The following is a 24857-nucleotide window of genomic DNA, read 5'->3' as shown; positions in this document are numbered from 1 at the left end:
ATGTCATGATAATGGACGATCAAGGGTTGTGACAATGGAGTTTGACATAATATTTTTTGAGGGGTGTGGGTGTGGGTGCGTTTTGGAGAAAAAAACCAATCTTGTTGACAATTAATTAGCTACAATAAGAAATAGATTAATTTATTACAATTAAAAAATTCCATATCATTTGGGTCCATTCACAAAATACATTCATTAATCCATACTTAATTTCGAATACATTTCAATTTGTCACTAAATGTAAATGTTACACTTTCTTCATCTTAAAAATTTTCCAAAATATCTGAATATTTCTTATTTGTATGGATGGACATCACTAGTCAGTGGCCCGGTGAAAAAAGGGATCAACTCAAAAATAACAAATTTTTTAAATAAATTTTAAAAAGTGGAATAAAACACCATTGAAGTCTAGGAAATAAATAAATTTCATAAAATTTTTTTTAACTGAATTTATAAAATATTGTAAAAGAAATATATTAACCAATTAAAGGAAAAATTACATGGTGATAACTTGTCGTCAAATGTCAAAGCATATTATAAAGGAGTGGTATTGAAAAATCATGGCTGCAATGACCAAAGTGTTAAAAAAAAAAATTGGTATGTTATTTAATTATCACAATTTGTCAATACTGCTGTGGTAATTTTTTTATTTTTACAGATTCTCAAGTAATACACTGTGTTTTTGATTACCACAATAGAATTAGTCAAATAGCGTAATGCTGTATACACGGTGTCCGGAAACTCGTAGTACAAGCGGGAAACTGGAGAATCTACACCACATGGGGAACCCAAATAAACATAAAGTTTTTTGATTTGAGCATTTTCACAAAAAAAAAAAAAAAAACCAAAAAAAAATATTTTTCGGCTATTTTAGGGTTAAAGTTTTTTCTGGTGTTTAGGGTTGAACAACAGATGTTTTAACCCTGCAGAGCAGAAATATTTTATGATTACACCGGATTAAATGAAGGGTGATTTCAAAATAATGCTTCAAATCCGAGTTTCTTCATTTGTTTTACTTTCAAATAGTTTTAATTAGTTGGGTACTTTGATCTTCAGTAATAATTTATAAGAATTTGATTAAAAAAAAAAAAAAAACCAACTTCTAAGTCGATTTACTCGATAACGAAAGCTCAAATCAAAAAAATATATACTACAAAATCGACTCCAAATGTGATGTAGATTCACCAGTTTCCCGAGTTCCGGACACCCTGTATAGTGAGACATAAATTGGGCATTTTGAATACTCATGATATCATCGACGAACTGGTGGCTGTAGTCAGTTAGCCATGAGTTGATAATAGTTTGTCTAGTCTATAGTTAGTAATAAGATAGATCATTGTAGAAATATATTATTTTTGTACAGCGCCCTTGTAGTGATTTTTATTATTATTATTGAGGTGATATAATAGGAATTTATACGATTACTTATTCCATAATGGCTTTGTCTTCAAAATTTTTTTTTCTTCAATAAATGAAAAACATTCTCTGATACGAATAATCTGACGATATTAAAATTCCTTCAACTCCCGTAGTCATAAATACAAATTGTTGCTTGTGCAATGATGGAGAACTTAGCTGGCGGAGGATTTAATATTTCACCCATATGACTGCTGGAGAAGCTAGAAACGTTAGATTTTCAATACCTCTTGACAATTCTTTTAGTAGAGAATTTCTTCTGAAGGAAAATAAAGTTTTTGTGAGGAAAGGCTACTTTAATTTCTATTGTTTTATATCTTGTTTATATCGTGCATTTTTTCAAATATTAAATAAAAAAAAATAAAAAAATAAATTAAAAAAAATACATCCTTCAATATTTTGCATTGAATTGCCATCACCATGTAAATAAATAAAAATAAACTCTTTATTATTTATATTTGATTTTGGCAATATAGCACCTCTTCATAAAATTTTGAGCACATAAGATTTTATCATGAAAAGGTGACAAAGTCCCTTTTTTCAACGGACCACATTAATTTTTCGGGTTCACATTTACCTAAATGGACGAATACAAATTATTTTCTATATAAAAATGAAAACAAAATAATCCATAATAATATAATTACAAAATTGAACCATTCATTTATTAAAAAAAAATATATTATTTATTCGCAAAACATTCCACAAACACTTTTTATAAAATTAAAAAATAAATATAAATTTAATTGTTGTTATAATTATTATGAATGTAGTTGAAGCGAAAAAACGATGGTAATAATATGCAGCCTTAAAATAATGAAAAATCTAATACAAGAAACAACGCTCTCTATCCTCTCTAGTCACATTCCGAATGACAACAGTCTTTTCATATAATTGTAAACACCGGCGCAAACCTCACCACTACAGCACTAGGCAAATTATTTTAAACAATAAATAAAGCGTTCCATCACATAATTTATTATTACCGGTAAAATTTAATATAAGTTATAATTACATTTATAATTTAAAGAGAACTTAAGCATCAATTATAATAATTATATAAGTATTATCACGGTGTAAGCATTTTAGTGAATTCAACATTGAAATCATTACAAACGGGTTGAAGAAAGAGACACTTATCGTTAGAAGAGATCCAAGTTGTTGAACACCCAAACGAATCGTATAAACAACCCATTCTTATGTGACAAATGATGAGTACACGTTTGGCGTGTTTCCCAAATATTCACCGGTGAAAATATTCCATTGAAATACTGGTGGAACAAGGAAAGCATTCCCACTTGACGCCTGTGCTCCAACGATAGCAATCTGTAATCTATTTCTGCAGAGTCAAGGTTTCTTCAGCTATCGAGGTGGCTGTCAGATTCAACAGTTTGACGCGCTTGCGATTTGTACAGGGTCAGCAGTTGTCTACCATTATAGTATCTGCAGGACCTGTAGTTAGTACACCTACTTCTGAGAGGTTAACTTGACTCTGGCTTCGACGGAGCTTCCGTGCTTGAGCTGGTCGCTTAAGGTTACACCGAGCCGAAGGCTTGTCGACAAGACTGCTTCCGTTCAAGGAGACTAAATTGTCATTTCAATCCCTTTTTGACGTAATCAGACATGACTGGGTTATAGAAACATGAAATTCGACAAGGTTATTTTTATCCCAAAAGGAAACCTTCTAGAGGCAACCGTTCATTCACCTGCTTCAAAGACCTCCGTTAGTGTTTCTGTGTCTTTTGGGGCTTGTTAAAGAACAAGTGAAGTGTTTTTTTGAACTCCATATTTTTGAAAATGATTTCAATATTAAACCTAGCTACCTCCAATAAGCATCAATAATTATAATCCATAAAAGATAGGTGCAAAAAGGACGTAAAGGTGTAAGGAGAATGCGTAGCGTGACTACAGTGGAGCGGAGAGAGAGCGGCGGCCCGGAGTTATCTGTCTGGCGGTGGCAGATCGTCCGCCATGTCCAGTGCGTCTGCATCGCCGTCTCCGCTCTGGCGCACGATGGTCTTGTGCAGCCGTTCCATGAGGTGCGAGGATATCTCCCACACTTCGGGCCACTGCTTCAAGATGAACACGGCGCCTATCACCACCATGGACGTTGTGAGTATCCGCACCCTTGAACAAAAATATGAGCAATAAATAAAGATATTTAGTTTTTGGAATAACCTCAAATTGTAATATTTAATTATTGAAAACGATATTAGCGATTCCTAAAAAGATACGGTCACATCTAGGACTCGAATCCAGGACCCTTGCCTTGCCGGGGCACCGCTCTACCAACTGAGCTAATGTGACCCTATCTCCTTCGGTTATATTTAACCGTATCATACTTCGAATAAGAACTACCAACATTGTCTTCATTTTTCTCACCACACATTTGGCGTTGTGGCACCGCACAGTTAAATATGACCAAAGGAGATAGGGTCCCATTAGCTCAGTTGGTAGAGTTTCAAATTTCGAATCGCTAATATTGTCTTCAATAATTAAAGATATTTAGCATAAATCCCTATTCATTTATTTTTATGTGAAAAGTGCACAAAGGTCCCAACCGCCTCCGACTATCCACCGATTAGGACTCGCGGCATCCTTAAATGAGGTTAAATCCATCAAAATGTTTTTTAATTAGTATTTAAAACAGTAACATTATTATTATTGAGCAAGATTATTTATTTAAACTCATGAAAAATTTCCAAAGTTGCCCTAAAATCATGAAAAATTCTTTAACCTCTTGAATATCGCGAGCAGAAAATCCTACAAAAATCCCAACTGTCGGCTGAGAATTCACCCGGTGCCAAAATTACCTTGATGGGTTTTGCTCAGAATAATTTACTTCTGATGTCCGGTCAGGTGCTCTGAAACTATATATTATTGCTAATTATTGACTAATTATTGCTAATAATTATTTGTTATCCTTTATGCTATGCATAAAACCTTGTCTTATAAACATTAGTTTATCATTAAAAAATAAGGGTACAACAGAGGTTGTATATATAACAATACAGTAATAGTTAAAATAAAAAAGATGAAGTCAAATTATGAGGGAACAAGAAGGTAATTAAGGTTTTAAAGTGTTAGTTGAATATAGAATGAGTGTTATGATTGTGGGTGCGTAAATGAAATATGATGGGCACTTACATGTGCAAAAATAATGATTGGGAATGCGGTCCATTGCCATAGTGCTTGGGTTTCAGATCGTCCCTGTTCAAAATGGAAATTTAGGATCAAATAAACAAACAAACAAAGAAACAAATCAACAAACATAAGCGGGGAGTAAAAAAAAGATATTGAAGATGAAGGGGTGTTTCAAAAGTAGATGAAATTAAATAAATTATAATGACAATGTAAGGGGTGTTTCGAGTTTAGCATTACTACTACCTACGTATGTTTCTAGCGAATGTGATCGTTATTGCCTTATAGTAATTTGGGCTTCATTGGAAATTAGAAAGGAAACAAAAACCTGTGATTTAAATGTGATATTTGATAAATTTTAAAAAATGTTTAATATTGAAACAGTTTTGGGACTATTTCATATCCCAGGTCATGTTTAAAATATTTTCTCCCTTGTTCCTCTCATTCCTTAAAGTCTTACCTGGGAATAAAGAAAAAATGAAGACTTAAAAGTATGTACCTACCTGCGCCAGTGATTTATTGTAACACACATGTCATATGGTTTGTCGAGATATTGTCGTGAAAAACTAAGATTACCTCTCTTGCATTTCACCTTTGAACTCAAATCAATCTTTAGAATCGTGCATCACTTATTACATGGTTTAGTGCCATCCACTACAAAATTAACTATGATTATATGAGATGTACACCTCAAAATTTTAAGTGATCCATGCGATAAAGAAACCAACAGTGTTCAAAAGGTAAAGATAATCCATCTCTCCTATTTTCCCAGTGGTTTTAACCCGATCGAATGAACTTATATGTTAATTTACAGTTCTTTTAACCGCCATTTGGGCACTAAATAAACGGTAACCGAAGAAAACAAAAAATGATAGAAGAATATGTCAGGTTAGGGTAGGTTAGATGAGGTTAGGTTTGTAGTTTGTTCTGTTTTGTCACTGTTCCTGGAACCATTTAACAGGCTCCCTGACAACTCTGCCTTTTAGTGGAATTTGAATCTTTTGAATAACTCAGCATCCAACAATTGGCGTGTGCATCAATAACTTTCTTTGCTGAGTGTTCATCCGGCAACTGTCGCGATGTGTCGTTTTTATAACTGGCCTTGTGCTTGATTGAATCGAAAATTGCAGAAAATCAGCGTTATTTGTAAAAGTGAGTTCTGATCGGCTGTTAAACGTTAGGTTTGACTGTAGCGAGCATATACAGATACTCAAAGTGAAATAAATTTATTTTATTATGTATATTACTAGGCATTTCAATTAACCCTTACCACTCCATTATTTTTCAATATTTTTTGTTAGGCAACTCTAATTTAAATAATTTATTTATTTAATATCAACGGTATAAATATACCACAAACAATGATAACATGTCACAGTTAAAATCGTAGAAATATTTTTAAAAAAGAATTACAAATATATGTGGCATTTGATTGTGAAATGACATTAGAGAGTAAGTAAGTAAGTAAACAAGAGATACAAGTACATAAGTTTCTATAGTGCAAATGAGGTAGAATTAGATTAAATTAATATTGATTGAAAAGATTTGATAGCATAGCCCTCTTGTACCTACCTTGCGTGCAGTTAAATAGATCTGCCACATCTGCGTATCTATTACTAACTTCATGCAACCTAGGTACAAGCGAGTGTTTGGAATACTCAGTCCTGATATTGTTGCATTTTAACTAAATTTTAGAACGAGTAGCTCTCGTGGGTATATGGAATTCAATGAGGTTAATTAAATCAGGACTGTCTATTCATTCGTTATGATTTATTCTTCAAATAAAAAATATTTTATGGAAAACATTATGGACTACTTATATTTTTGCATAGTATGGTACTTTTTAAAACATTCTCCAGGATGGAGACCAGGTTTTCTGGAACAGGTCTCACAAAACCACACTGTTTCGCGTCTTCCTTCTTTGCTGTTAACACTATCATCATCAGGATCTTCAAAATCACAAGCAACAGGCTCCTACTCACTGTCACTTTCATAAGATTCATCTTCCGAAAACACTTGGTATTCAGATGCCATATCACGCCAAGTTCCCGCCATTTTAGGTTAGGTGAATTTGCAAAAGTTATTTTATAGTAAAATAAAAACGGAAAACAGTCAAAATCTTATGAAAGCGTGAATTTAAATGTTTTTTTATCGAATAATCACAAGAAACAACGTAATGAATAATAAACAACGAAAATATACCGCGCGGGCACGTCTTATCTTGTCGGCCGCCAGCCGACAGCTGAGTTGCAGCGTACAAATAGTGATGTCGGCTGGCACCCGACAAATGAGTGGTAAGGGTTAATAGACAACATGTTTCGTTCACGTCAAATTCCAGACATGTTACAACATACTAACAAATAACACAAAGCAAAAATTAAACTTTACTATCATCGTAACGAAGACAAATATGCCAAATGCCAATTGCACAAACCGTCAGTTTTAATTAAGTAATGGCGGGCTGGTATTGAGAGTGTGCTACCGGCCGTCACCATAAGCCTTGTACTGTCATCTGTGGTTGAGATTTTAAAACGATTTTTGCAGTGAACATAGTTCGATAGATTATTGTTGTCTGCGTTTGGTTTTTGACTAACAACTACACTAGTTTTAAAGTTATATCGTTTTGAATATGGGTGACAGAGCAGAACGTTCAGAGTTTTCCAAGGATGGCAGAGGACCTGTTAATACATGGCCACAGCGCATTATCCTCACCTGGTCCGAAGGAACGGCATGAGGATGCCGGCAGCGGTGGCCACCAGCAGCAGCACCACCTGCAGCACCGTCAGCACCACGTTGATCAGTTTCACGGCCAGCACGCGAGCGTTGAAGCCCTCAATGCCCTCCAGGTTCACGTACTGCTGCTGTTGCATGGCTTGGTGTTCCATCTTGCTGATCTGGAAGAATACAACATTATTGATTGTTTTAACTCAACTGTTGTACGTTCCGTTTTCGGTTTTGAAAATCTGGTACATCCACTTTATTATTCAAGCAAGCCCTACTTTGACCAGATGACTAATTATGACTAATTGGCTTATTTATACTGAGCTTTTCAATATGTATTATGGTACCTACTTACTGACAAATTTAAATAAATTCCGGCCGCGACGGAAATCTACCGCGAAATCTCGATTTACGTGGAAATATATCGTATTTTTAAGAATATCTCAATTTAAAGGGTAGGCCGCGACCGAAATCGGCCGCGAAATCTCGATTTACACGTAAATATATACAGTAGAACCTCGTTAATTCGAAATCCAAGGGGACATCAAAAAACAAATTTCGAATTTACGAATTCCCACCTAATTCGTGATTGTAGCGGCGGGCCCTTTAAATTCAGATATTCGCAATAAATTCGTAAAAATGCTATATATTTACGCGTAAATCGAGATTTCACGGCCGATTTCCGTGGCAGCGGGCCATTTAAATTCAAATATTCGAAATAAATTCGTAAATATATGATACATTTATGCGTAAATCGAAATTTCGCGACCGAGTTTCGTCGCGGCCGACCCTTTAAATTCAGATATTTGGTGTAAACTCGTAAAACTACGACATATATCCGCGTAAAACGTATTTTCTCGGCCCTTCAAACTCAGATATTCGAAATAAATTTGAAAAAGTACGACATTCCAGTGTAAATCGATTCAGATTTACAAAATAATAATACTAATTAGGACGGTGTAAAACCACGTAAAAATACATTTTTCGGCGTTTTACCGCCACGGCTGACTTTTAGATTCAGATTTACGAAATATTATGATTTATTTTCGCAAAAATGATTTTTTTTCGAATTACATGAACTAATTTTCGTGCACGGACAAAAATTAATTTCGAATTACGAATTAACGAAATTCAAATTAAAAAAAATTTTGTGTGAAAAAATTTTTCTGCGGAAATTTTTTTGGCGAAAATTTCGAATGACGCGTTTTTTCGAATTATCGGGGTTCGAATTAACGGCATTCTACTGTAGCATTTTTACGAATTTATTGCGAAAATCTGAATTTAAAGGGCCGGCCGCTACGGTAATCGGCCGCGAAAATAAAGATATAATTGGTATTAATACGAATTTACTCCTAAAATATCACCCGGATTTGAAGAGGCGGCCGAGAAAATCGATTTTCGGTGTTTTTTTTTTTTTTTTTTCATGAAATTTCGAATTACGTGGGAATTCGTTAATTCGAAATTTGATTTTTGATGTCACGTGGATTTCGAATTAACGAGGTTCTACTGTAATTATCATAAAGATGATTTTTTTTAAATTTGAAGTAGTTTCTTGGGAAAAATTGTAAAATTACTTATTCACTCGAACGATAGTTACCCAAATGTAGGTAGGTGATGTTTTAAAATTTTTTAAATAAAACCAAAAAATATGGGATTGGTGAAATCTAGGTGGATTGATTGGCTTTAAACCGCAGTAAGAAGTTCATATATATTTCTGTATTAATATTTGAAGGTATGATATGAATTAAATCGAATGGCCTTATCGAAAACAAAACACCCGGAAATCTCCATCGCTCGAGTGGTTATTTAAAATACTAAAAATGTTACATGAAATATTATGCGGTTTATAATTAAGTAGGAAGGTATTTAAGTACCTACTTACAAAACTTATGATTTCAGATGAAATTTTGGTTTTGATTTTTTAAATAAAAGAAAATTAATACTAGTTTTTTGTCATGCAGTGAAGTTGAGGGGTTCAATAAACTAGATGCGATAAAGGCGACGAAAGAATGATAAATCCTTACCTTGGTTTGGCATAGTTCTAGCATCTCGTGAATGTCTCTCACCCTCTCCTCGCTCTGGTACTGAACCTTCTCCTCCACATCCGCTAAAGCCTGCTTCAAGTTCTCCACCTAAAACACAGATATATAGTTAAAAACCATGTCCGGGTTGGGTTATCCTACTCGTACACACTCAGTTAGCTGTCGTCTAGCTGCCGTATAGCTTGCTAGAGCTGACCATTTTACAAGCGTAAACATTATACCTTAACATGGAAAAAAAACCAAACAATGGAAATTTTATGAAAGATCGATAGCGGTGTTCATTTGTTTGTATGAAAGATCAATAGCGGTGTTCATTTGTTTTTATGAAAGATCAATAGCGGTGTTCATTTGTTTTTATGAATGATCAATAGCGGTGTTCATTTGTTTTTATGAAAGATCAATAGCGGTGTTCATTTGTTTTTATGAAAGATCAATAGCGGTGTTCATTTGTTTTTATGAAAGATCAATAGCGGTGTTCATTTGTTTTTATGAAAGATTGATTTGTTCCACCAGCCTCTCCGAGCGGAATCTCTTCCCCTGCAGGGCCGATGACAAGTATTAGTGATAATACGGTAAACATACCTCGTTCTGGTGAAGTTCTGTGAGATCATTGATTTGTTCCTCCAGCCTCTCCGAGCGGAATCTCTCCTCCTGCAGGGCCGATGACAAGTACGACACCTCCTGTGATAAAGTCTGCAAACAACATTACATCCATATTCATAAAGATAGATAGATATTAAACGAGAAGCAGAGATTTAACCTTTACAACTCCGTCTCATCACATGGCACATTTTAACACAATGAATGTATTAGAGTAAAACTTCATGGATCACATATGCAACATCCGCATACAGGGAGAGCCGAAATTGAATCACATATGCAACAGCCGCGTAGATCAGGTTAAAATAGAAAAGATTCTCAAAAATCATTCTAGAACTCTTTTTATTTATTTATTTTGCAGTCTCCATATATCACAAATTTAGAACACGTGAAGGTACAGTAGATGAGAAATGGAAAATATATATGTTATCTTTTTACAGTGAACTTCACACAGGAGGCCATGAGAAAAATAATTTCCATTAGGTTCTATGTCATCAGGTGATGAGATGTGGAGGGTCTTATTGAGGAGTCCGGTAAACACGGAGGCTGGCAGATTGTTCCACAGCCGAGCCGTTGATCTCAAGAACAAGTCTTAGAAGCGACCCGCTCTCATGTGACAAATGTCAACCGTGTACAAATGTTGGGCGTGCGTTTGGAGTGTTTCCTGACTATGCACCGGTGCCGAAGGGATCAATGACGCTAGTTCCTCAGAACATCTTCCATTGAAATACCGGTAAAACAAAGACAGCATTCCCACTTGAAGCATGTGCTCTAAAGATTGCAATCCGTTTGTTTGTTAACATAAACAAGTAAGTATATAACATGTGTATAATGAAGATTTAAAACAATTGTAACGACAACAATATCATCAAATAAAGATGCAATAGGTACAACTAGAAAAGGTTTGATGTAGAATATTTTTTAGTTCACGAACATGAGTACATACATAGCAATTGTTATAGGATCCGTGTGATTTTTAAGGTGGTCTTTCACCAGGGCGATACCGAGAGCATCTATGGAAGCAGGTTTCTTTGTAATAATACCTTAATAGTGTCCAGTTTTTCACATATCCTGTCGATGTCCTCCCTCCTGTCTTTAAGTTCACAGAAGATCTGCTTCAGGGAATAAACGTCATTCAGGTTATTGTTGCCAGTCTGGTTCTGGTATCTGCAATGCAACATAATGACAAAATGATAAATTAACTTTTACACCACATTCTAAATGTAAATATCCTAACAGTTGTTATGAAGCACAGTCACCCTATACGTATTAAAGTACAGTCACCCCATACGTATTAAAGTACGGCCACCCTAAATTCTCCCACCCCACGCACAAAGCAGATGATCAAGCGCTCGGTTGCTCCGTGTCCCCCGCCAGTCAATATCTGGCATCAGCCTCGGACACACTGTGTCCCGCCCCAGTCGAAATCCAACCTCGGGTCGATACACTGTGTCATTGCGCTCGGCAGAATCATCGCTCACTCGAGCATGACGCAATCCTTACCGGAAGCTCACGAATCCACGCGACAAAAACCGCGTCCTAAAACAATCTCTATGGTTGTGCCACGAGTTACAGCATGGCATGGCGAATCAGTAAGCAACACCAGAATATTCCCCTTTTAATTGTGTTCAATTCGTAAATTCACCTAGTTACCAATTCACCCTGTTGAGGGAGAGAGAGAATTCGATAATGTGTCTTTATAGTTAGGATGTGCTCCCCATGTAATTCTACTGTAATAAACCTTTGTCCTACATGTTTTGTTTGTGATAATTGAAGTGACCTTTCCCCATGTGACCGACTGCTGAGGACGGTGAACCGAACAAAGAGTCTCCTACGCCCTGATGAACATAGAATCTCACCTATCTACCATGAGCTATCCTAATCCTGCCCTTGGTTCGATTCCAGTTTGGGGCCGAAACACCATTTATATCACAGTGATGAAATACGAATTTTAAACAAAGTTGTACAGAGCAGTTTGGTCATTTTTCTATCGACGATAATAGTTAAAAAGTAGTCCACAAGTCTAAAGTATACTTTATATTAAAATATTTACAAAGAACCTTTAATTTTGTTGCACGGAAAGTTACAAAGATACATTGATGAATGTACATAATACAGTATAATCTCTATAATCATAAAAATTAAAAATTGAGCCTGTTCGGTTTGACAAATTTTCGAATTACTGAAATCTTTAACCTGGCAAGAAACTTCAATAAATAAAAATATATTTTGTTTAACCCGTAGACTAACCCGGTAGAGATAATATCCACTTAGAGCCGGTATTTTTTTGAAAACTTCATTTATATAGAACATAAGAAATTTTTACTTCTGAGCCTTTGTCTTTGATTTAGCAAAATATAAGAAAAATTCGAAAGAAAAGGGTTACCATCGGAACCGGTTTCAATATTATGTAAAATATAAATATGAATATTTACCCGCATCCCGAACTGGTAACGGATGAGCACTCGCTCCCCTCCTCGCTGGTGAGCTTGTTGTGGCCGGAGCCACCCCCGCCTGCCCCCCCGGAGCCCCCGCCGGGCCCCGCAGAGGGGGCGGGCTGGGCCCCCGCGCCGCCCTCCGCCCCGCGCAGGTTTCCCGGCAGCGTGTGTGCCCCCTCGCCGTCCTGGCGGCGACCATCGGCCCAGTTGTTGCCTGGAAAGTGGTTTATTCATTAAATAAAGTCAAATACATGGATTTAATCCATAACAAAAATATTTCTATAACTTCGGTTCGCGGAATGTCAATAACAAATAATTAAGAAGAAATGCGAGACATCTCTTATCAAATTGTAAAACTACCAAGTTAGCTTTGTGATTTATCGAAAATTCCAACAAACAAGAACTTTTGAAATAATTACAATAAATGTTTTAAAATATCTCTTCAAATTAGCCACATTTTGGACAGCGGACGCTCTGCAAATTAGCCAAAATGAGGCCAAAAACGCCCCGTCAAAGCCTGTTGACACATCTAGAAGAGGAGAAGTTACCACAAAAGTCAAGCAAGATTCACAACAGTCAGTCCAAAGCAGTTGTTTGAAAAGCGAAAAGCAATAAGTATATTTAAACGAATTTATAGTATTTAAAAGCAATTATATAATCAAAATAAATCACAACCTATAAAGCAGAAATCTGAGAATGCCTGAAGCAAAAAATACTGTTGAACGGTGAGTTCTGGCATCATGATTTGCACCTGAATTTTCTAGACCGTCTCAACTTGTTTAAGCTATGAGTTACACTCACTGTCAAAAAATAAGATAAGACACCATGTTATTTTTTGTCAGGTTACAAAAAGCCATTGTTTTGTAATGCAAGTAAGGCAGCTCGCAGACGAGAGACTTTAGTTGCGGCAACTATTTCATCGTAGTTGCCGTCTTCAAATTAAGTGTTTGAATTGGGAACAGTCTCATATATACCACAGTGAATTTTTATGCCCGTAACTGTCTCTCGTCTGGGGGCGCCCTAAGTTATGAAAAGTATTGATAATTTTTTGTACAAAATCACTTTTGTATTTTATTTATTTTTTTGCCAAACAGGTTTTTACATCAAAACTAAGATCTAATTTGTGCGTTATGGGTGATACCTGCATTACAGTCTGTCAGACTTATTAATAAATAAAAACTATTATTATGTAGGGTAAACTAGGTTATAATTGCCCGCAAATAGTGGCTGCCCAATCTCACTAATGTGTGTAAATATTTCACAAAAATCTTATCAGATGTCTCTATTAGTTCAATGTGAACAAACTACCGTATCGGCAGAAATAGCAACGTTGCGTGTTGAAAGTGAAATTAAATTTTGTGAAGCTAGTCAAAGTTTCTTTTCAATTTTGCAGGTATTTCTTATATTATCTTAATAATAAAACAAAATAAATCAAATATGATTTAAGATTTTCACGGCCAAAAGTATTTTTGTTATTTGTTTTTGGGGTGTTATGCCGTGTTGCGCTAACTCCTTCTTTAGTTCTTATCTGAATAACACATCTGCCCTGATGATGGACACTGCAATGCTGTCCGAAACGTTGGCTAAAGAAGGAGTTAGCGCAACACGGCATAACACCCCAAAAACAAATACCAAAAATAAATCAATGTGTACAATCTTCAGGTTGTTTTATTAACGATTTTTATCAAATCGCTAAAGTGGACAATGACTGTCATTATTGTAGGAATCACTATGAACAAGTGGTCAATCACTGTAAATTTAGCTTTATTTTTGTTCATCATTTAGTGATTCTGTAATATAATCGATGGAAGGTTTTGATAGGTAATAATTAATTAAATACTATGCAACTATTTATTGTTTTGTAATGTGGTAGATAGGATCAAACCTTGTAACAGTTTCAATTGCTACACCAGGAATCTAAAGTTAACCCATCAGTAAGTAAGAACTGATTTTTGACTTGCAAACGATCGCCTAGCATCTCGGATGTATGGCCGCTCGTTTTGGAGAAGTAACAGCGCTACTTGCGGAGAACGAGCAAATTGAACGAGCCCGCGGCAGCGGTCTCTTGGAAGGATTCTGATGGGTGCATCTCCAGACGACATGTTGGAACGAGTTAGCTAGCTTGATGTTACTGGACATTGTGTTCTAAATTATTATTAAATTTTGTGAGATCAATTCCTTGACTCACATATATGTAACAAGGTCAGTTCTTATGGTTTATTTAATGTCACATGTACGAAATAATGCTTTCCAATAATTCCAATCTACAAGTGCTTCTGATGGAACCTTGCACGCGATCTGAGATATTATTCAGTCCTAATTATAGAATCTCTTCTTCTTATTATGTATAACATATTTATTGTCTTATATTATGTCTTAATTATAAATGTTACAATAGCGTCCAACGTGGTTTATGATTAAATGTTACAAACTTTAAACATTCAAAATTTCCATATGCGGGCAATTATTACCTATTTTACTGCTATGTAAATTTATATATAATAGTTATTTACTGTAAATTACCTCTTAGTTCCTGTGGGGCAGCTTGCAAACAAAGTATACAATCAAAACATGTGTTTAAGCAACAATTCTACCATCAATTATCTCAAAGTGAAGATATTATTAAGTGCAATGAAATTCAATTTGTCAACTTCAAACTAGGCCTAAGCATCTTGTATTCAGAAAATAGCATAGTTCTCATGGATAATAGAAACAAGGGTTATTAATATGTAACTGGATGCGCAATGCATGTCGCCAGCATTGTTCACCAATACAATACTGCAAATTTTCTACCAACATACCAAACGCACAACTTTCATCGCATAGCCACTTTGATAGCCTGTGAAGTTTGGTTGTAACCCGGCGACAGTCGGCAAGCTTCCATGCCATATCTCCCTCTGTTTCTATTATCTGTGATAAACCTTTAGCTGCAATGGAACCCTGGATCGTCGGGTCGGTAAGCAAGCACTCATCCACTGAGGTGGCCAGTTTAAAAATTGAACCAAAGGCGAAAGAGTAAAAGAGTAGGCAAGCACGTTTCCGTTAAGCCACCAACACAAAACAGATTACCGTTTAAATTTTAGCGTGATATTGATTTAAAAGTAATTGGTTTGAATAATTTGTTAGATAAGCACTCTTCCATAAAGCAATCAAGCCGAAAGTGATAAAAAATATGGCAACATTTTATTTAATGTAACTTCAATTCTTCCGTTCTTGTCACATGTCTTTTTTTTATTTTATTTTATATTATAGAAACAAACAGTACATGATTTACAGAGATGAAACAATATACAGGAATAAGATACTTCATGTTGTGTACCTATGATATGTTTCCTTGTAATGTCTGCTAAGTGGTATGTTTATTCCTTAATTACCAGGCGACTTGTGTAGTTTATAGGTGTGTGTGTGACGTGTGTAATGTATGTGTGAGTGTTTGTGTGTGTCTGTATGTATGCGCATTGAATTCTTTAAATTATTGACATGATGCCACGTTTGAATTTGGGCAGTGAATCCGAAAAAATGTCAATGTTGGAGTTAAGACAAATATTATTTAGAGTATGAAGAGCTAGGTTAATTGTCGAATTAGATTCTTGCTTGAAAACGATAGAGACAATGTCGAATCTTACCAATCAAATATACTGATAGAAATTCAAATAGTATATTATTTCTGAATCTTAGTACAGCAGTACCGCGTTAATTCCAATTTTTGCCAGAAAAAAGTTGGCAAATTTTTTGTTTACAGAATATTTTTTTATTTCTAAATTTAATATTGTTTCATAATTCTAAATTTATTTTGGTCGGCAATTAGGTAGGTAGGTAGGTTAGTTTGGTAGGAACTTACGAAAGGAATTAACGGAGTTCTACTGTAATAATCAAAACAAACGGACACGGCCGTCTCTGGGAAGGTCATGTTTACAAGTTGAAATCAATGGAGTCATATTTTATTTTGTAATGTATATGTGAACTTACGGACTGCCATTTGGTTGATGTTATCAGCGGATCCAAACTTATTCTTGATAAGATGAGCAAACTCTCTCGGCTTGGACATGACTGTTCCTCCCAGGCCGGTTATTCCGTCTCTGATGTTGCCACCTACGTTTCTGCAATGCCAAACAAGCTAAAATTATTGGCTATCCTACAAGAAGCTGCAACGATTCTAGGCTTTCTAAGACAAATTCATTCACAACACAAAACAATACTGATTATAAAGAGTTATATAGTTAAAAGTCTTTTGGATTTCCGGATTATTATAAAAATGTATATAAGAAAAGAATTTTATGATAATCCAGAAAAATGTTTTTTTCTCAATTTTATTTTATAATTATTAACCGGGTTTGAATAGACGGCTAAAGCCTTGTCAAGTGACATTCCGATTCTAATGTGGCGATTCAACAGGGTGATACTGAAAAAAAATATTGGGAATCAAATCTAGAGATACAATTTGAGCACTCTTAACTAGAATGGCTCAATCAGACTTTACGTTAAAATTTTTGACAGATGATTTTTTTATATATTACTAGCGGTACCCCGCCACGCGTTACTGTGGCTCAGTCCGTCTCTGCAGATAGAGAAACAATTGCGTATATTGCCTTTACGTCCAACAGATGCATTTTTTCAAAAAAGCACGTTTTTACCTGCCATCTATATAAAAAAAACACGCATATTCGAATGCAACATTGTGAGCAAAATTTAAAAGCAATCAGTGAAAAACTTAAGATTTAAGATTTTGAACAAATAAACATTTACATTCTTATTTATATAGAAGATAGATAATAGATTTTTACTGTATTGAAAATCAAATATAACTTACTTGAGTCCTTGTCCCATGTCTCGGAGCATCTCTCTGGGTTGTCTGTGTGCACCTTGACCACTACTGGACCCGTGGGTCTGGAAATATTAAATAATCCAATCAAAAGATAGTTAAGGATGGCCAAACTAAAGTGTTCTTGGCACATTGCTTGAGGACAACAGGTCAAAGATAGTGTAAACCTAGGACCAGTCCAACAATACCAGGTAAACCTGTCGATCTACAACATGACGCCTTACTAAATATTACTTACTTCCACAGCCGAGCTGTTTGAACTCAAGAACGAGTCATAGAAACAACCCGTTCTCATGTGACAAATGTCAACCGTTTTTTTGTTATTTGTTTTTGGGGTATTATGCCGTGTTGCGCTAACTCCTTCTTTAGCCAACGTTTCGGACAGCATTGCAGTGTCCATCATCAGGGCAGATGTCTTATTTGAGGTTGTGTTAAAATGTGAGCTTAAGTATGAGGTTGTGATACCGTGTTGCCAGCTCCAACCCTCTGAGCTAACATTAACGTATCATTTTTTATTTAAAGTGGTTTTCTTCGTTTAGCTCTGGTGTATCCGTCAATTACCGGATACCAAGAACTATTGAGCTTAGCTCCATCGTCTCTATTAATGTTTACGGGATTTTTATGAATTTCAATGGCCTCCGTAATCAGCCGTGCTCTATAAGTTTTCGGTCTCCCCAGGATTTCAGGAACAAATCCAAAGTAATGCCCGGTGTCAATCAAATGCTCGGCAATTGCCGATTTGTCAGGGTGGCCGAGTTTACAAGCTCTGAAGTGTTCTGAAATTCTTTTGGAGATAGTCCGCTCTGTCTGGCCTACATAGACCTTGTCACATCCGGAACAGCTGAGTTTCGGAGTGTATAAACTCAGCTGTTCCGGATGTGACAAGGTCTATGTAGGCCAGACAGAGCGGACTATCTCCAAAAGAATTTCAGAACACTTCAGAGCTTGTAAACTCGGCCACCCTGACAAATCGGCAATTGCCGAGCATTTGATTGACACCGGGCATTACTTTGGATTTGTTCCTGAAATCCTGGGGAGACCGAAAACTTATAGAGCACGGCTGATTACGGAGGCCATTGAAATTCATAAAAATCCCGTAAACATTAATAGAGACGATGGAGCTAAGCTTAATAGTTCTTGGTATCCGGTAATTGACGGCTACACCAGAGCTAAACGAAGAAAACCACTTTAAATAAAAAATGATACGTTAATGTTAGCTCAGAGGGTTGGAGCTGGCAACACGGTATCACAACCTCATACTTAAGCTCACATTTTAACACAACCTCAAATAAGACATCTGCCCTGATGATGGACACTGCAATGCTGTCCGAAACGTTGGCTAAAGAAGGAGTTAGCGCAACACGGCATAATACCCCAAAAACAAATAACAAAAATACTTTTGGCCGTGAAAATCTTAAATCATATTTAATGTCAACCGTGTACGTGCGTTTGGGGTGTTTATGCAAACTTGTTTATTGTTTGTGCGACTGTGCACCGTTGCCGAAGGGATCAATCACACTACATCCTCGAAGCATCTTCCATTGAAACACCGGTAGAGCAAGGACATCATTCCCACCTGATATCTGTACTCTAATGATAGCAATCAAACGAACCGGCCGTTTCACTAAATAGTCGAGGGTTTTTTCAAGTATTTTAGGGCTCCGAAGGTGGCTGCCAATTTCAACAGTGGAGGGCACTTGCGATTGGTACGGGGTCAGCAGTTATGTACTATCTACAGTATCTGCGGGCAGCTTATGACAGATTAACCTTTTGAACATGTTAATTTTCTCCGTTTTATCTATACCCGTACGCGCTACATATTTTCAAATACCTATGCAAGCAATTAAATGTCAAATTATAGCATTCTGGCATGATTTATTGGACTATATAGACAGAACAGATTATTCTCCACAATATGAAAACAAATCCTCGTGTGTCAACACTCTTAGATGTTTATAAAAACAAAAACATAAAATTTCATACAAAGACGTACCTTTTGAATGTGGTCCCGCCATTCACTCGGCGTGTGTGTACTTAGGCCACTGCGTTGATAGACACAAGTGGGACACTATGATCACTTATCATTTTTAGTTATGAAAAGTTGTGAATGACATACTAGTACTAACGCCATCCGTTGACAAAAATGTAAACTAAAGGACTAAAAGGCGCGAAGAGGCGCACTTGATTATCGATCTTTTTTTATGAAATACAATTTTATTTTTGAGAAATTCTTGTAGATGTCAGCATCGTGATAGTTCTACGAATGTCCAAGTGAGCAAGAAATACATTTATGACGAAAGAGTGCTGGAATATCGGCTGTCAAAGTTTCCGTATCAAATGTTGATACAGCCACGTGTGAGTATAAACTTTTTACCGTAACAACGTTCCTTCCCACCTTTTTAAAATTCACGTCGTTGACTCCCCAGATTGTACATTCTGTGGTCTAGAAGTGGGAACTTTAGATCACATATTTTTTGGTTGTCCCTCTCTAAACAAATATCCTCTCTTCTATCAAGCCTTATCTAAAATTGCCTCCCCTCCATTCAACATCTCATCTCTTCTAAGTCTGAACTCGACTCCAATTTTCATTATAATTTTGAAATTTGCCTATTTAAATAAAATTAATATTTAAATTCACCTTTCATTTCTCAATAATTTTAAATGATGGCCAAAAACACCCTTGAAGGGTGAAAGCCAGAAATAATAAGAAAAAAAAAAAAACAGTTGATACGGCCGCGTGCAAAGAGTTAACTTGACTCTGGCTTCCATGGAACCCTGTTTGCGACGTCAGTACACACAAGATGGAGGGCCTTAATATAAAAATGATAGCGATCTATCTGCACTAGGAGCCAGAAGTACAAGAAGAAGTGATATTCACCTCCCAGTTCTTGATCCGCTTGTGGTAGCCGTCCAGCTTCTTCTGCAGCTGTGAGATGGAGTGCGCCGACTTCTGGTTCTTCTTCTCAAACACGGCCTTGATCCTCAGCAGTTGCTGTTTGTCTGCGTTAGCTGCCAGCTTCAGGTACTCGTTCACATTGTCTGAAAATCAACATATTCATCAACAATTAACCATTTTTATATATTTTCGTAGTCTCAAGGTACTAAGAATTATAAAATATCAAAATTGAGAATGCAAATATGGATACAGTTTTTAAATTCGCTTACCGATGGTTTTTAATAATAATAATATTTGGATGATTTGTATAGCGCCGTTTTTGTGCAAAATCACCTCAAGGGCGCTGTACAAATATATAATACATTTCTACAATGATCTATGTTATTGCTAACTATTTATGGAGATAATATACAGTACTATACTTACCTGGTAGGTCACTTGAGATTAACACTTAATTAACATTAACTAATTGTTTATTAGCGAAATTTAGATACAGGATTTAGGATGTAATTGGAAAATTGGAAATAACTGGACTTTCTCTCAGGAAAGGTATATTTTTAGTTTAGACCTGAATTCTGTTGGACTTGTTATGGATCTTAGTTCCGGAGGGAGTTTATTCCAAGCCTTCGGCCCAGATGCTCCGAAAGCGCGATCACCAAACTTAGTATTTGGCTTACGCTTAGGTTCCATCAGTCTGACTATAACTGCTATCGTGTAAACTCTAATTACCACTTTACACAAAACTAGAAAACATATTTAATTAGACTATACTCTTTTGTTGTTTAATATAAAAATATTTATCAAAAAATTTGCAAACCTTAAATTAAACTATTGTACGCAAACTGAAAGTGCGTTATTCTCTCTTTCTAACTAACAAACCATCACACCGTTTCCCGCAGGGGTAGGCAGAGAGGACGGACCGCCAAACAACTCAGTCTTGGCACACACTCCTTGCCTCATTCACATTCATACATTGTCTCATACATACTCTTCTATTATTCTGACTCTTGGCATGGCCCGACTCGAGTATCTGATTCACTTGATCGTGCCATGTCTTCCTCGGGCGTCCCCGACTTCTGCTACCATTCGCATTTGCATCATATATCCTCCTTACACTCCTTTCTTCGCTTATTCGCTCTACATGCCCAAACCATCTAAGCGTCCCTTTCTTAATCTTACTCATTACGCTTACCTCAGCCTTGCACTCTTTGCGGATCTCCACATTCCTCACACGATCAAACATGGTTTTACCACACACACGCCTCAGGGATCTCATTTCAATAGCATTCAATCTTCTTTCATCCTTTCTTTGCCAGTTCCATGCCTCACTTCCATACATCAAGGTAGGTACCAGCACTCCATTGTGGACTGCTAACTTCGCTTCTTTGGACAATTTTTTGTTGGCGCCAACTGCGTTCAGTCCTCCATTAACCCTTTTTTCAATATCTCTGTCAGCCTGCCCATCTCTCTAGAACATACTTCCTAAATACACAAACTCATCCACCTGCTCCAAGTATTCCTCATTCACAGCTATATTGCTCACTGTTTTCGTACTCTCTCTTTCAAACACCATTACTTTAGACTTACTTACATTCATCATTAACTCATTCTTCGTTCATCCTAGACACAAGAGACTGTAGATCATCTATACCAGGGGTGCTCAAAGATGAACTGCTGGCGATCTACCTCAATATTATTAGATTCCGATCGATCGACTCTGAGAGGCTGCAAGTATGTGTGATGTAGGATTGTCTTCTATGTAGGTAGGGTGTATCGTGGCATATATAGGGACGTTGCATAATTGCATGGCCACGAATCCACATAGAATTTGGAGGAACGACAGAAATTAGTTCACAATATGCATTTTTTAGTCAAGGTAGGTGGAGGTCTGCACTAAAAAGTCGATGAAAAAACTTATATTTATTAAAAATTGCAAGTTTATCGGTTCTTACAAAAAACAAACGAGTTCTAGTTTCTAAACTTAACTAAATAATGACTTTGGATGTTGAAGCGTGGCACTGCATGTCCTCAGCATACTTTTCATACGATGGTACGTAATTACCGAGTGCTAATCGGAAGCACGATGACATAATATGTTCGTCAGTTAGTCGATTGCGATATTTTTACTTAATTATCTTCATTTCAGAAAATGCAGACTCGCCCAAGTGAGTTGACCCAAACATTGCGAGTACGAAATTTGCCAGCTGTTCCAGAACACTCCGTTCAGTAACTCAGTCTGCTACAAGCTACAAATAAATAATAAAAAAGAAGGCATGAAAATTTGGAAATTTTCTCGAGATCGACTCAAAAAGCACTCGAGATCGACCGGTCGATCGCAATCGACCGTTTGAGCACCCCTGATCTATACTATCTCTCTTTCTAACATTGTTTAAATCATATATCTCAATGTAATACAAAATGCGATAGCTTAACTTTTATGAGAGAGACTGGAAGATATATCTCCCAAAAGATTCTACAGGTGTTTGTTTCCTGTGAAGAATATCTCCCCAAATTGCCCAAGGGGTAACGAATAATAATACGTACCATCTCTTATGGTCTGCTCCAATCTGATTAAGTCTTTTGTCCTAGCAACTTTACTGTTGAGGTGAGCTATGGCCGTCGTAGCTCGGGAGGAACCACTGCTACCGGCGCCATCTCCTTCATCTACCTGGTTGGCTGCAAAAGAGAAGGGGATGGAAGATGTAAAAAAAAATTGTTGGTTTTTAATTGGTATTATGTACACTGCATTTTTTATCGAGCTAAAATTCGGCATCTTAAAATTAAAGAAACATCAATATACATGGCGTACGGAAAATCATGTTATGTAATGTAGATTCACAAGATTCCCACTTGTACCATGAATTTCCGGACACAGTTGTAGTTATTTTTAAAGTTTAATTAAAGTGCATATTTCATAAGTTACTAATAATAAGGTTATCTAGTAAAATATACTGTCCTGATGAAGAAGCCACGTGGTAAAGAAACCCGGTTGGCAATCAAACATAATAATTTTGGTTGTCTGTGATAATGTACGTTAGTTATTACTGCGTGAAATTTTCATGTTCAATGAACTCAAATTTTGTTTCAATAAGTGTTTTTTTTCAAAATTATAACTGGTGCGAAGAATAATTCAGACAAGGTATAAAGTATGTACCTACCTATAATCAGAAAATAATTTTATTTTTATTAATTTGATGTGTATTTCTTTTGATTATATTTTTGACAGATTCAATGATTTTTAGAGTTTATTAACGGTATTCATTAGAAAAGCCTTGAATGGCTTTACAAAGTAAACGTAAATTTCTGATTGTCTTTATAATTTGTCACCAAAAAAAAGAGAAGTTATATTTTAAAGAAAAGAGATGAAGCATTAATTATAATATCTCGTGATTGTTTGCAGGTACGCATGGTATATAAATATCTAATAAGGTTCTTTTTCACATTATGTCTACAATTCCTGGACAACTGCTGGTCAACCAAATGCTGTTTTGTAGTTTTGACTTTAGATATTCAAATCGATGGACCAGTCCATCAGAGAAAAGGGAACAAACCAAGTTGTACAGCGCGGTGTGACCGTCTCCCTTTCCGTGATTTTTCAATAAATGAATCTGAAAGAATACGGGCAACTCGCATTGTAATATTACTATTCAGTCCTTGGAAATATAATCTGCTTACAAATTACTAGTCCTTTTCATAATGGTGCGCGAATTGCTGGCTGTCTGGCAAATCCCAAATTGGGAAACAAAACTACATTTAGTGGTAAAATTGTTATAATTTACCCATCTCACTCATTTTTAGAATCGCTAGGCCAGGAGGTTTGTTTAAAAGCTAACATTCAGATCCTGCCCTAAAAGTCCCGCAATGTGCTCTGCTGCAAGTCTTTGCATTACTTTAGCAAACTTTACTTTTCTGTGCAGGGCCTGGTTATTTCAATGTGCACTCTTCAGCGGACAATGTACAACTGATGTCATTGTTTATTTAAGGCACTCTCGAACCCTACTGGTGCCAAGAATATTGTCACGTGGTTTATCTCCAGCTCAACCAAATGATACCCAGATATCACGTTTGGGCAAGATTTTGAATATCTATGTTATGACTATATAATTATGATTTTTGTTGTCTGCCCGTTTGTTGACATGAAAAGTTCAACCAGCTTTTATACAACTTTGCGTTTTAACACATGGTCGGGTTGGTAGAAAGGATTGAAAAGATTACCAACAGGAGTATAATTCATAAATAAATATTAAATATCATTGGAGAAGAAGATAATACTAAACGAAACATGAAACAGAAGAAAAAAAAAACCCTTAACGTTCAAAAGTTATCAAAGAAAAGTTGTTCCAATAAAAAATTGTACAGGGTTTTCCAATAAGAGGTGTTATTTTGATATTCAATCGCAAAAGATCAATGGTTTCGTTTTTTGTGTGGCATGTAGCGCCGTCTTGTTGAAAGTAAACGTTGTCCAGATCAATACCATCCAATTCCGGCCATAAAGAATCATTAATCATCTCTCGATAGCGCAATCCATTCACCGTAACTGTTGCTCCAGCCTCATTTTCGAAAAAGTTATGTCCAATGACTCCGCCGGACCATAAACCGCATCAAACAGTCAGACGTTGAGAATAGAGAGGGTTTTCAACAGTAACTCTTGGGTTTTCCGAGACCCAGATGCGACAATTTTGCTTGTTGACAAAGCCACCGAGGTGGAAATGGGCCTCATCACTCAAGATGATTTGCATTTGATTCACTCTAGTGAATTTTAATAATTTAAATGCGTTGTT

The 24857-nt window shown here is 36.2% G+C and overlaps 1 protein-coding gene across 2 annotated transcripts in view; it reads right to left on the bottom strand.

Annotated features, from left to right (window-relative positions):
* Positions 1-1212: 1212 nt before the first annotated feature.
* Dmtn (transmembrane and coiled-coil domain 2 protein Dmtn) overlaps positions 1213-24857 on the bottom strand; it is a 33408-nt gene continuing 9763 nt past the window's right edge. For both annotated transcript variants that reach the window (XM_089649345.1, XM_089649346.1), the window contains 12 exons: positions 22621-22752; positions 20059-20219; positions 17169-17245; positions 16328-16458; positions 14882-14902; positions 12356-12572; positions 10964-11087; positions 9903-10013; positions 9303-9410; positions 7270-7451; positions 4564-4626; positions 1213-3543 (listed from right to left, as the gene is read on the bottom strand). In XM_089649345.1, the coding sequence (XP_089505471.1) occupies positions 3357-3543; positions 4564-4626; positions 7270-7451; positions 9303-9410; positions 9903-10013; positions 10964-11087; positions 12356-12572; positions 14882-14902; positions 16328-16458; positions 17169-17245; positions 20059-20219; positions 22621-22752 (1514 nt within the window). In that variant the 3' untranslated portion in view covers positions 1213-3356. The remainder of the gene's footprint in view (positions 3544-4563; positions 4627-7269; positions 7452-9302; positions 9411-9902; positions 10014-10963; positions 11088-12355; positions 12573-14881; positions 14903-16327; positions 16459-17168; positions 17246-20058; positions 20220-22620; positions 22753-24857) is intronic.

Source organism: Hesperophylax consimilis, chromosome 29 (genome assembly GCF_061612785.1).
Source record: "Hesperophylax consimilis isolate HC1 chromosome 29, BYU_Hcon_1.0, whole genome shotgun sequence".
Classification (NCBI taxonomy): Eukaryota; Metazoa; Arthropoda; class Insecta; order Trichoptera; family Limnephilidae; genus Hesperophylax; species Hesperophylax consimilis.
Note: the sequence above shows the minus strand (reverse complement) of the source record. Positions and strands in the feature narration are given on the sequence as shown.